Source organism: Salvia hispanica, chromosome 1, assembly GCF_029641045.1.
Source record: "Salvia hispanica isolate PSC_SH4W2 chromosome 1, Shi_PSC_v1, whole genome shotgun sequence".
NCBI classification, from domain to species: Eukaryota; Viridiplantae; Streptophyta; class Magnoliopsida; order Lamiales; family Lamiaceae; genus Salvia; species Salvia hispanica.
The window spans coordinates 34,342,507-34,355,413 of NC_142692.1; the positions used below are offsets into that span (position 1 = coordinate 34,342,507).

At 39.2% G+C, this 12,907-nt stretch overlaps 2 protein-coding genes across 4 annotated transcripts; both read right to left on the reverse strand.

Annotated features, from left to right (window-relative positions):
* Positions 1–1,435: 1,435 nt before the first annotated feature.
* On the reverse strand, positions 1,436–4,590 carry TIC22-IV (Tic22-like family protein). Of its 3 annotated transcripts, XM_048124904.2 has the most exons (9): positions 4,052–4,590; positions 3,745–3,807; positions 3,312–3,386; positions 2,922–2,972; positions 2,672–2,731; positions 2,507–2,578; positions 1,918–1,953; positions 1,705–1,838; positions 1,436–1,595 (listed from the first exon to the last, which is right to left on the reverse strand). In XM_048124904.2, exons 1-8 carry the CDS (start codon positions 4,445–4,447, stop codon positions 1,746–1,748), a joined length of 846 nt encoding a protein of 281 aa, XP_047980861.1. In that variant the 5' UTR covers positions 4,448–4,590; the 3' UTR covers positions 1,436–1,595; positions 1,705–1,745. The 3 variants fall into 3 exon arrangements, with proteins under 3 accessions (XP_047980861.1, XP_047980860.1, XP_047980862.1); XM_048124903.2 differs by having other exon boundaries at positions 1,436–1,838; XM_048124905.2 differs by lacking the exon at positions 2,922–2,972 and having other exon boundaries at positions 1,436–1,838.
* Positions 4,591–4,630: 40 nt separating this feature from the next.
* On the reverse strand, positions 4,631–7,331 carry LOC125222361 (rRNA biogenesis RRP36-like protein). Its single transcript, XM_048124907.2, has 9 exons — positions 7,108–7,331; positions 6,780–6,913; positions 6,634–6,700; positions 6,144–6,196; positions 5,825–5,879; positions 5,661–5,735; positions 5,424–5,541; positions 5,042–5,088; positions 4,631–4,945 (listed from the first exon to the last, which is right to left on the reverse strand). The coding sequence occupies exons 1-9, from the start codon at positions 7,189–7,191 to the stop codon at positions 4,838–4,840; spliced, it is 741 nt and encodes a 246-aa protein (XP_047980864.1). The 5' UTR covers positions 7,192–7,331; the 3' UTR covers positions 4,631–4,837.
* Between the last annotated feature and the right edge of the window lie 5,576 nt (positions 7,332–12,907).

The following is a 12,907-nucleotide window of genomic DNA, read 5'->3' on the forward strand; positions in this document are numbered from 1 at the left end:
ATCTACTTAAGTCTTCTGTATATTTCACCACTAGGTCGATTTTAAAATTCAAATTCATTTCAAAATAATCAGTATACAATTTTCAATTCGAAATGGTTCTTGAGCCATGTGACTGACAACATGGTCTTAATTCAAGACTGCTCATTTTGAAAAACTTTTGTGAAAAATGAAAAATAAAAAAATGACTATCTAAGTTGGTAACAAAAATTAATCATGATCACTAATAATTTTAGTATCATTTCTTTTTTTTATCAAAGTCAGATTACTACATAATTAGGTCTGATAATCACACCACACCAGAATGAATGAATTCAGTGTTTTGCACAAGGCACCATACTCAATTTATTAAGCACGTTAGGATATCGCAATTATCGCACTAAACATCAAAAATATTGGTGGATGATTTCCAGTTTTAAGCTATATGTTTGTTGCTCTTACAAATGATTAAATCTTGAATATGGGGCCATCGAAGTCGACTGCTAATCTAGATTTGAGGGATGAATAATGATGTTTAAATATTTTATTGAGATGATGTTAATCATGGATATATGCTGGCTAACGAAACAATTAAGAAAAATAATTATAGCCATCTCTCAAAGTTGATAAATTTGGTAAACTATTTAGGTAATTTGGGAAGAATTTGGAAAACTTCAATTTATATAAATCCCCCAACTTAAATCGATATAAAATTACGACTGTATAAAAGACTATTAGTCGAATAAATTCAGATAAAAAATTAAATACTTTCATAATGTGACAGTGACATAGAGCCGGCTAGAACTTTTATTGGCCTACATTTACAAGCCAAATGGAAGATTCTGAGTTACTTTCGTCGTTATTTTTAATTAAAGTATAACTAAATAGTTATACAATTATATCAATAAAAATCTATACAATCTAAATTAGCCAAATACGTGAAAACCCGAAAAGGGTATGACTACAGAACAAGTACATAAAACAAAAAAATACCAATAACAAATACGAGAAAGAGCTTGAGAATCAAGTAAGGAAATTTACGTGGAGTGAAATATTTATTTAATGGTAGTAGTTAAAACTAGCATTAGTCAAAAGAAATCTACACCAACAACTCTTAGTTAGCAATTTAAAGTATATAGTAGTAATATTTTTTGATAGTTGCGATTCTCTTATTTTTCTACAAGACTCCACAGATTGAACCATCAATGGCATAACAATGACCACTGAAAAAACTGTTAAGAAATCAAATTAGACAATTTGATAATAACCACCATTGTTTATCTTCAAAAAATTTCAGTACCCAACAGCAAAATAACACAAACACACACACATATCTCCTTTTCATCATTGTGCTTGATGCGACTAAAAAAAAGGTGCACAAATTATGCAAAATCATAGCATTGATTGCAGGTGTCATGAATGATTATTGTGCATTTTGAGAAATAAACGAAAGTAGAAAGGGGAAAAACTGATCAAAAATATATAAATAAACAAATATAAGGATACAAGGGAAAGAGGAAAAGGCTTTGGTGGGAGTCTTCCCAAGCCCTACAAAATGGGAACTCAGTTCTCGGTTCGAAAGTTGGTCTATAATCAGCTGGACAGGACAGGCAGAATAACTTTGTATGGTCATGTGCGGCAGAGGTCGGAGGGACCAAGATTTGCAGATCGACTTTAGTGATTAAATTAAGCACATATCGACAAAAATGCAAACATGCATTTACTCACCTATATGCTGTATAGTGAAATGGAAGTTCCGCGATCAATCTTTATACTTTCGCAACCTCTTGAATGTGTTGGGAATGGCTTTTACCAGGTGGAATGAATATTAAGTCTTCCCAGCCTGAGTTCTTCTTACTTATCTGCCGTATCAAAAATTGCTGTGAGTCATTAGAATTCCCACTAAAACTCATCAGACATAAGAAGTTGGGAAGCAATTACCTCCATTTTCCTAAGAACATCCTCTAAACTCCCGACCTGTCAGTGATGTGAAATTACATTTGAGCATGAAAATTACATCCAAAAAAATGAGCACGAAACTCTCATTTCAATATTGTTTATCAGGCAATCTATGAGTCTTCCGTATTTAGCTACCATCTCAGCACTATGTTTTAACACATAAGTTTGAGCTTCATTTGCTACCATGGCGCTTCAGTTCACATAACAAACTGTAAAATTTTTAAACTACATAGAGAACATCATACAACGGTATAGGTACAAGTCGGAAGCTCCAATTACCCCGACACTGAAAAGCATGGTTTACTCCTATATAACTTCATAAGATTTCAGCTTTTAAGGGCTGAACCAGTGCAAATGGTAATTTAATTTTCTACAGGTCTCTTAATCTTAAAATCGAGAATGGATAGCTGTTTCTCAACATGTAAATACACAAATTTTAGATATAAAAGTTTATCATGTCACAGAAATATGAAGTCATTAAACAGCCATTTCTCAACATATATCCAGCCTCAAACAATTAGTAGCACATGCTAAAGAAGAACTAAACTGAAGTAGGTAACAAATTGCATACCAAGATGTGCTGAGAAAGACCCGGTCCTCTGGAAGCCCTTGACACTGTTGACAGTGCTTTCTCTATATCTTCCTGTATAATAAGATGAACTTTGTTATGCTTAGAGGCAATTCAAACAGATTTGATTAATTTTTTCTAACCAGTTCACGTGCAAAAGAAAAGTACCTTCTGAAAATAAATGGGGCAATAGCGCTTGTTCTTTTTCTTTACGACAAGGAGGTCTGACTGCACTTGATAAATTCAGTGTAAGTTAGATAAAAAAAAAAAAGCATTGATAGGAAAGGCAATTATGTATCACAAATATAGGGCATACCTCCTATACTCTGTTTTTCGCTAGTAAAAAAAAACAAAGTACTACCAATTTATCTTAAAGAAAAGTTGTAACTTGTATAGCATGTTATTCCCTTAAATGTACCTGAAAAACAGGAACTCCATCAAATCCAGTCTTGACATCTGATGCTCTTATCTGAACATCATAGAATGTGAAGTACGTGAAGAAAATTTTTATGAGCAAGGCATGAGCAAGAAAGTAAGATTTTAAAATTGATAACAAGCAAATGAGTCTTAGGTGCAGTTAAACTTTGTTTATGATTTCAAATAATAAAAGCATTTTATTCCATCAAAATATATGTGTGTTTTGTGTACATGTGAGAGTATAAAAGTAACCCCCTCCCATACTTTTATTTAGTATATTTTACTACTCTTTTCTTGTTTTTAAATACTATCGCCCATTCATTCTTATTTCTACCATACATTCTTTAGTATTTTCCACTCTGCATGACATGCAAGCAACTCCGGCACTGACCTCCAATGCATTCTTAATTTGAACAGGATCAGGTAAAAACCGGAATGCTATCCCTTCAACTTTCAACATATAGACCTGCAATTAAGGGACCAGAATCAGTTCTTAATATTGTCAGTTGAAAGGAAAAGTATAAATTTTATGTTGAAAAACAGCTACAACTGCCTACTTTCCTTCAGGCTTCAAACAAAAGCCCATATTTCCCACACAAGATTTTTCTTTAGAGAGTCAAAGCCATACTCGTCTATCAAAATTTTCAGCTCAGTACTCGCAAAGTTATGCACATTTCTTCGATGTATATCAGAAGGAACTACTATTCTTAGGAAACTCTGCTTTTCATTCAGTCACCACACAAACTTAATCTTGACATTCCTTCTCGATTGTCAACAACAATACAACTTAAGAGGCCAACAAATAGTCTACGCAATGTACCAACCTGGTCAAGAGTTATCGGTACCACCTTCACCCCGCCTTTCACTTCCCCTCTCCTTGATCTTACCTACAAATCGATCATTATAACAAAACAACAATTAGGTAAACAATTTCTACTTGAGACATATAACCACAATTTCAGCAATCATTCCTTAACAATAAGCTACGCAGAAATTTACTCTTTAGCAGCATATAACTGGATTTCAGTTCACGGTAGCAATGCAAAGGAAAATGTAAATCGTACACACATAGAAAATCGAAATTTCATCAAATAATTAACCTCAATCGAAAATTCATTTATAATAGAATACCTGAGCTAGAAAAGCTTCGGCGTCTTCTCTCCGAAAACAAAGCAACCCGATAGACTTGACGCCTTCAGGATCAGAAACCAACACGAATTCGTTGTTCGTGTTGCTCACCGTGTAGACCGAAGTTCCGGCGAGCCTCCTAGCTACATGCGCCGAATTGAGCGACGCCTCCGTTGCGGCCGCTTGCTTCCCCTGGCGCTGAGAAACGGAGGCGAAAGGCAGAGACAACCTCGGCAGTGGAGGCGGAGGCAGGAACGCCGGCAGAGCAGCTCCGGCGAACCGCTTGGCGTCGTCGAGCCGAGTAGCGAGCTGAGTGCTCACTCGGTGGAAGAAGGTGGAGAGGGGGAGAAGGGGATTGGGAGGTGGGCCCACCGAGGGTTTTGCAGATGATGACTCCATTGTCGTTCCCTCAATTCCACAGTGGAATTTCTGTCAAGATTATATTTCTCATTTGGGCCTACGTTGGGCCTATTTATTCAGTCATGAACGGCCCAATGTTACTTTTTCTGCACATAAAATGTCTCAATGTTCTGATCACAAATTCATAATTCATATTTTCACAATTATGTATCAAGAGTGAAATTGTTAATGCTAAAAATTCCACGTTTTCGAATATATTACTTATATAACTACAGTCTCATACACAATTTTGAGTTTAGTGCATATCAAAGCTTTCAAACCAACAAAATTAGCCGATTCAGTTATGATGCTACTCATAAATACAGTAACAAGAAAAGTCCAGCATCTTTCTTTTTCTCAAACCCCCAATAGTGTAGTATGCCCGTCAACCTACTGGTCCCCTTGCTCAGTAGGGCGTCGGTATGGCATGAATCTGTGGTCCTTTGCAGCATTCCTCCGTCTCTTTTTCTCGATAAAAGACTCCAGTTTGCCCGACTCCTGTTTAATTATAAGAAAATTCAGTACTACAATTGTCAATAACAGCAACCAGAGATGGGTTGTTTGTATCGTTATGTTACTGATTAGTTCGTGTACCTTGAGCTCCTTGAATTTCTCAGCAAGCTTTTGCTTCTGAATTTCAGCTGCAACCAAACACAAATGATATTGTTATAAACAAATCAGTAGTGTGATAGAAACTTATTATTCCTAAACCAAGTAACAGGGACCTAACCACTCAAGGAACGGGAACAATCAATAAAAGATAGTACAAACCAAAAGATTTCTCCACATCATTTTCTCTTCCTTAGTTCTACACACCAAATACTTTAGCATCAACCCACATTTTAAATAACTCGGAGTTATGCTCTTTAACATACCATTCATTAATTGACAAGCAAAATTTAGTAATTAACGACCAATCAACATTCTATATAGAAGCAAGAGACAGAGAGAAGCAAAGAAGAGGGGTAGTGAGTACATTTTTTCAGATAGTAAGGTTGTTTTCCTTTCTTCGCAGCATCCCTCTCTTTCTTCTTATGCTCAGCCAAAATGTCCTTCTCTGTACGCTTCACTGCTACTGACTTCAATTCTTTATCCTGGTCCAGATAAAATATATAAGGACCTTAAAGTTCAGAATCGGTATCTACTTGCACATGGCAGGCATTGATTAATGAGTAGAAATGAATATAGATAAGAACTTTGAAAAAGCACTTACAATCCGAGTTAATTGGTCTTTTAGTTCACCGACGGCTTTGGGATCTTTTGTTTTCTTCATCTGTTTCTTAAGTTCCTATAGGTGCCACAACCACAACCAACGTAAGCAGAACATTGCACAAAAGCATCTATGTTTGAGTAACATTTCGAAGATTAAATGAGTACCTCTTTTTCTGCAGGAAGAGTATTTTCATAAATAAAATTATATCTCTTCTTGTGCCTACAGATTCAGAAGATAATGTTAAACATATATATCATGAGGAAATAGCTAAAAATGTCATCTCATGAGGCATTATTTTTTTATGAGCAAACGAATAGATATCAGTAATAATTATCCTTGCCACACTAGAACAGCATATCTACTAGGGTCTAGTTTCTACATTTTCATAATGCAAGCACATATACTGTCCCTTAACGACATTTCTGAACACCTATAGCACAACACAAAGCAAAAAGAAAGCTATATATGAAAGTAAAAGCTTACCCATCCACATCCAGATTGCCGCATAATGATTCAAAACGAGGATCCCGTATAACCTGAAGATGAATAATAAACTAATTTTAACCATTGTAATCTGGTGAGCAGGACTATTTGTTTAGAAGGTAGAAAGAACAAGCACGCAGAACCACCACGCACTTGGAAAAATTGAGTGGTGCATAATTTACGTAGATCACACATATTTCAATAAAAGCTGTCCGTCTAACAGACACTTAGTATAACCAGGACCAAGTTAAAAGGTCAGCATTGCATAATGGAATGAGCTAGGGAAACTAATTTCAAGATGAAACATATGGTTACTGATCCAATATCTTTGAGAGGTAGAAGACCTAGAATGAGCTTCAAATTATACAGAAAACTAGAATTCATTGAAACATTCAAAATTTGTGCCAACCTAGTACAACACATTATACATTCGCCCTTCTCCCCTCCTATATCGATTGAAAAATTAGAAAAAAAAGCACAAAATACCAACCTTTTTAGGAGCTTGAATAACTTCTCTAAATCTACTAATAGGCTTCTTGCTGCTGATTTCCATCGGCCTATACAAATATCCAAATTAGCAGTGAGAAATAGTTTCCCAACAACACAATGCAGAATCAAACTGTAAGAACACAAGACCTATTCTTATTAGCTCGACCGCCCTTTTTCTCCGGCTTAGGCTTCCTAAAAACCAAATCAGAACCATCAGACCTCGCCCTCTGCAGCTCCTCGAAAGTTACTTCAGCTGCAATCTCACGTTTTATAGCATCCTCCTGTACAAATTCAAAGACTTTAAGCTACCGCAATCAAAATGTCGACCCAATGCACGTGAATTATATGCATAAGCAACTGAAAAAAGCAAGAGGTTTCTTATCAAAATACACAAACCAAAGCTTTCAATAACCTAAAAACTTCCAATATGCGACAAAAGAAGATATTGGAAATCAATTTGGGGAAGGTTACTTACTTCATCAGAGGAAGATTCGTAGTCATCACTGTCATCGAATGTGATTTTAGTAGAAGCTGCCACCGCGGGCTCCGATTTCTTCATCTCAATTCTAGGAGGGATATCGAATTCAATTATTGAGTAGACTACGAAAAATCACCGGCGAGTTGCGATTTCAGCGCCGGTACCGTTGAAGAAGGCGGCGACGGGAGAAGAGGGATTTTGCGAATTCTTTCCGTTGTTTGCTTCAATGCATTATTTTGCTATTTTTAGGCCTGTAAATTAGTGGGCCTCTTTTAATGGGCCTACTATTCTTTTTTTTCTTTAGAATTGGGCCTTATTTTCTGTGTTTTTAGGCCTATAGTAATATTTTTCTTTATAAATATTAGGAGTGGGGCATGTTAGGGTGCCACCACCCCTTAAAATAACACCATATCACCATTTCTAGCCAATTATTTGTACATGTGGACGAATAATAAGCTGCCACGTGGCAAAAAAAAAAAAAAATTCTGGAAAAAGACGGGCAGCAATCTGCTGTTCTTTAAACAGCAATTTTTCTTGAACAGCAATATCCGACACACTATACAGCAATCTATAGATTGCTGTCTACCGTATTGAATATTGCTGTGTAGCATTAATAATATTGCTGTATAAGCGTTGTCACGTTGTCATTTTAAGAGGAGTTGTCATTTTAACACAAACCTATTAGGAGTACTATCTATTTTTATATAAACTTTAATAAATGGTTGATATTACTTTACCTAGATGAAGATATATTATGTTTATAGTCATTTCATGCTAGCTACGCACTTTAATTTTAAAAAAAAGCATGCTTAATTTTTCCAACTATAGATCAAAATCGTGTTCAAGATAAGGAGCACTTCTAGAATTCTGATTCTTATTCATTCAATCAATTAATTCCCTTTTTATTTACTTTTTTCATTTGTTCGGAAACACACTACTTATGCACACTATAAAATAATACTAGCATCGGTACTGAGCATTTTCACCCATTTTTCTCAAACAAGTTAAGCAAACCACACACATATGGCGGCGCCGGCGATGAGGCACTTGAGTGGCGGTATCCCTGAGAAGACAACCTCCATAGGAGAAATCGACGAAAATTGGTTCATGAAATACGATACAGACAAGGACGGCAAGATTAGTGAGAAGGAGCTGCGAGTGGCCATTGGAGAGAAGGGAGGGTGGTGGCTCCGGTGGTATGCCGCCCGCTGCATGGCCGCAGCCGACAAGAACTGTGACGGCTACATCCAAGGAGATGAGCTCAACTCCCTCATTGAATTTGCTAGAAAGCATGGAATTGGCTAATTAACTAAGACTGAGTAGCTGGTCCCTTGCAAAGTAGATTAGCATGCCCCCACGCACGTTAATTAAGTAGCTAGGTTTTGTACATTAGAGCATCCACGATACAAGTAGGCCAGCCATTCTCTCTCCCTGCCACGTCAGCAGCACTAAAAATGCACCTGCCACATCAGATTTAGGCCAGCCATAGGCCAGTCGCAATAAAAATAATTCAAAAAATACTACATTTACGGAATTAAAATTACGATTAAATTACGGAATTAAATTTACGACACAGATACGAGAAAATTAATTCATTTCATTAAAAAAAAAGTACAAAGATTAAAAAAAAATACATGATTTTTTTTTTAAAAAAAGGGCTTCCACACACGAGCCCTCTCTACTCCTCGTCGCCGTCGCCGCCGCCGTCCGCGCCGCTGCCACCCGGGTTATCTGAGCCCACGTCGGAACCTCCCATCTGTGCCCTCGCGGCATCCAAATCAACTCGCATGCTCTCGAGCATCGAGTGAAGAAACATCTTCTCCGTGGGGTTAGTGGCGGTCCTCCAATCTTGGAAGACCTTATACATCTGCTCCCGCGTTTTTTTAAGCGAGAAGAAGGTGTACTCGCGTGTGTGGGGGGGGGGGGGGGTGCCGAGACGACCTCCTAGGGCGATAGGGGGGATCCTCCCCTCGCTGCCCGTTGCGCCCGCTTTTGTCCAACCGGGCGAGGGCGACGAGCAAATGATGGAGGGGCCGGAAACTCCTCAGCATCCGGGAGGAGGTCGTGGGATCCGCCGCTGCTGCCGCTGTAGTCGCCGGAATAGTTCAGCCTCTGCTTCTTCGGCCACCCAGCGTCGCACCCCGCCCGGAACTTCTCGGAGTCCTTCAACAATACATAGCACTCCCAGAAGTGGAACTCCTTGTACTTCCCCGCCAAGGGGAACTGACTCTCCGCTATCCTCCGGGCGTCCTCCTCATTCTGCCCACTAGTGAGCTGGCAGAGGGCGTTGGCGTACAAGGCCGAAAAACGGCCGACCGCGGCCCTGATGCGCTCCCACCCCTTCCGGCACTCTTCCCCGCTGAAGTCCTTCCCGTGCAAGCAGTTCCTCCTGTAGGCTGCTCTAATCTTAGCCCACATGTTGACGACCCGCTGGTTGTTCGCAACCAGCGGATCGTCGCACACCGTCAACCACGCCTTGGCCACCCTGGCGTACTCATCCTCCGTCCACTTCCTCCGGGCGGGGGTGTCATCAACAGCGGGCTGCGACGACTCGCCGACCGCCTTGGCCTTCCCCTTCGTCTTCTTCGCCGCGGCCCGCCCCGCTGGAACGGGAGTGTCCGGATCCCCAAGATTGATCCCCATGTCATGCAATGACAAAAGGTCATTGCCTGTGAACTGCGTCTCGACCTAGGTCGACGTGTGAGACGAAGCCGTAAAAAAATCCAGAGAGGGACCATAGACCGTGTCCCCCCCCCCCCCTCCGGTGACCCCTGCATCCCGGGATGCATCCCTCCCTGCCAAAGAGGCATCATCCCCATCATCTGATGCATCATCTGCTGCTGCATCGGGGGCATACCTCCCCGCCGTTGCCCTGTCCGCCGCCCGGCATACCCCACGACATCCCCCCCGGTTCCCACCCCCCTGCGCTCTGGCCATCATCCCCATCAGCTGATTCCAAGGGACGTTAAACCCTGGGCCCATCTGGCCCCATCCAGATCCAACGGGTACCGTGGAAGTCTGAGATCCACTCGTCGCTGGACTGGACTCGTTGTTGTGATTCATCGCTCGATGATGCTCTTGTACAGAAATTTAGAGAGAGATAAAACTCGTTAGAACAAGTGGTGCAAATGAAAATGAAACTAAAATCGCGTTTATATAGGTTTTAAAAAAAAAACAAAAAAAAAAAACGAAAAAGGGCGTTGGCCGATCGGCACGCCACAATGGTGGCCAGCGCCAGGCGATCGGCTAGCCCACGCCGATTTTTTTGCCGATTTCGGGCTGGCCGGCTGCAATGGTTCGGCTAGCCGACCGGCTAGCGACACGAATCGGCTAGCCAGTTGGCTAGCCGGCATTGTGGATGCTCTTAGGCTATGTTAAATTACTACTCCTTTGTTACTTTGTTACCTTTTTTCTATTTTGCATGAGATTGGGATGGAGCTTCTATTAATATCAATATATCTCATCTTTTCACACAGAATCTGATTCATAGATGGAATACTCTTGATCGGATTCGGATTGCATGATAATATAAATAATTTGTTCTATTATGTTTCAAAACATAGTAATCGATTTGTGCAAATAAAATTCTACTCTCCTGACTACAAATGATTCTATAAAAAAACCCGTATTTTGGTCGGAAATGATTTTAATAAATAATTATGAAAATAGCTTTCTTTTCCACGATAATTAAAGCATGGATATATATACCTGGCGACAATGTAATAACAATAAATAATATAACTTCTTTGTATGCGAGTTTCTTCTCTTTTTTTTCAACGATAAAAGCATGCCACTATCATATCATTGTTGGTTGAAACTTGAAAATATCCGTGTAAGGGAGCAAACCATATCCCACATCGGAGAATGAACAAGACTTGCAAGTGTATAAATGGGCTACCCCTACTTCATTAGTATGAGGCCTTTTGGGGAGTACCCCAAGAGCAAAACCGTGAGGACTTTGCCCAAAATGGACAATATCATATTAATGTGGAGTTCGGGTGTGCGCCACCGAGACCCAACAATCTGAAAGCATGTTGTGTTGAAAAAATGCTTGTTCTTTTTATTACTACTATTAAGCAATTCGTTGAAAGGATTCCAACTGCCGGACCATTAATTGTTTCGGGTAAAAATTAATGATTGTATCAAAATCGTTTTCAAGACTGAATCTGATACGAATTAAAGATCTATAAATTTAACACTTTTAAAAAGATGGTTGATTTGGATTCTCTGTGTCGTCCACGATGCCGGATTCCTTCTTACCATTTCATGGGGTTATATATGGTAAAATTATTACAAATCTTTATATGAAAGAAAGGTCGTTTACTATTTCTTTAAGAGTTTTCAGGTCGTATTCAACATCTCAGATATGTACAATTTGTTTCTTTGCTAGTTGTTTTTTTAATTTTCTAGATAAGGTTGCTTGTTTCGTTGGTTTGTTAGTTCTTCACTTCTTTGTTGTTGAGTTGTGGCCATCTTGTACCTTAATTTCATGTTGCGGGACTTTTAGTTCTTGTGATTTGCTTTCTGGTTGTTGTTGATAAATAAAACTAAACATACAAATATAATTATTTCACATCAGTGTTTATAGAGAACTGAAATCACTATTTAAGTCTCATGGACCTCTCCTCATATCACAATTGGCTTTAGGACGAAATACATGGATATCTATCATGATATCGGAGCAGGTCGCCGACTATAGACTAAATTTAACTAACTCGGCAGTATATCTGGACTGAAACTGAAAAAAATGATTGACTCACCAGTATATCTAGACTTAAAATTTGGGCCAGTGGTCCAACAGAATTGAAAAAAGTTTAACCCCTCCAAGTTTTGCCTTGAAGGGTTTAAGGGAGGATAAAACCATATATTTCTATCGATTGTTTTAGGTTTTGACTATTTTATGTACTCCCTCTGTCCCATTAGAAATGCAACGTTTTCCTTTTTAGGTTGTCCCACTAAAAATGAAATGTTTCCTAAAATGGAAGCATCACTCTCTCTACTTTTCTCTCTCTCTTACTTTACTCTCTCTTCATTAACTCACAAAACAACACTACATAAATCCTTATGCCGGAAACCAAATGTTTCATATTTATTGGGACGGAGGGAGTAACTTTCTTACTTAGTCACTCTATGGCCTTTGAGCATTTTATTTTCAATATTAAAAAAAACCCACAAACACAAACACAAACACAAACACTTACATGTGCAAGTAGCAAAATACCCTCAAGATTAAAATTTTAGGATAAACAATGCGCAATTACTAAAATACCCCTAAAAATTGGCCTCTAGGAATGGGAAGATAAGTCGCATATACCTAAAGAGCTAATTAATTAAGTTAAACATGTTATCACATGCCACCTCTACTTGTTATGATTCTCATTCCCCAAAACTACAATATCTAATCCTTATCAACTCAAATAAACCCTATAAAAAGAAGGCCATACCAGCATTTCCTTCCCTACACCAACAAAGAAAGCAATAAACACACACAATAAACACGCATGGCGATAGCAAATCGTGCAGGCAATCAAGGAAACGAGATCACGGTGGAAGAGTTCAAACGATGGCTGAAGAAGTTCGACGCCGACAGAGACGGCCGGATAAGCGTGGAGGAGCTCCGGCAGGCGATCCGCGCCGCTGGGGGATGGTGGTTCTGCACCCGGAAGGCGAAGCGCGGTGTCAAGATGGCCGACAAGAACCTCAACGGCGCCATCGACGATTACGAGATTAATAATCTCGTCGATTTTGCACAACATTATCTAGGTGTAAGAATAACTACTTAATTAGTGTTCCTTTT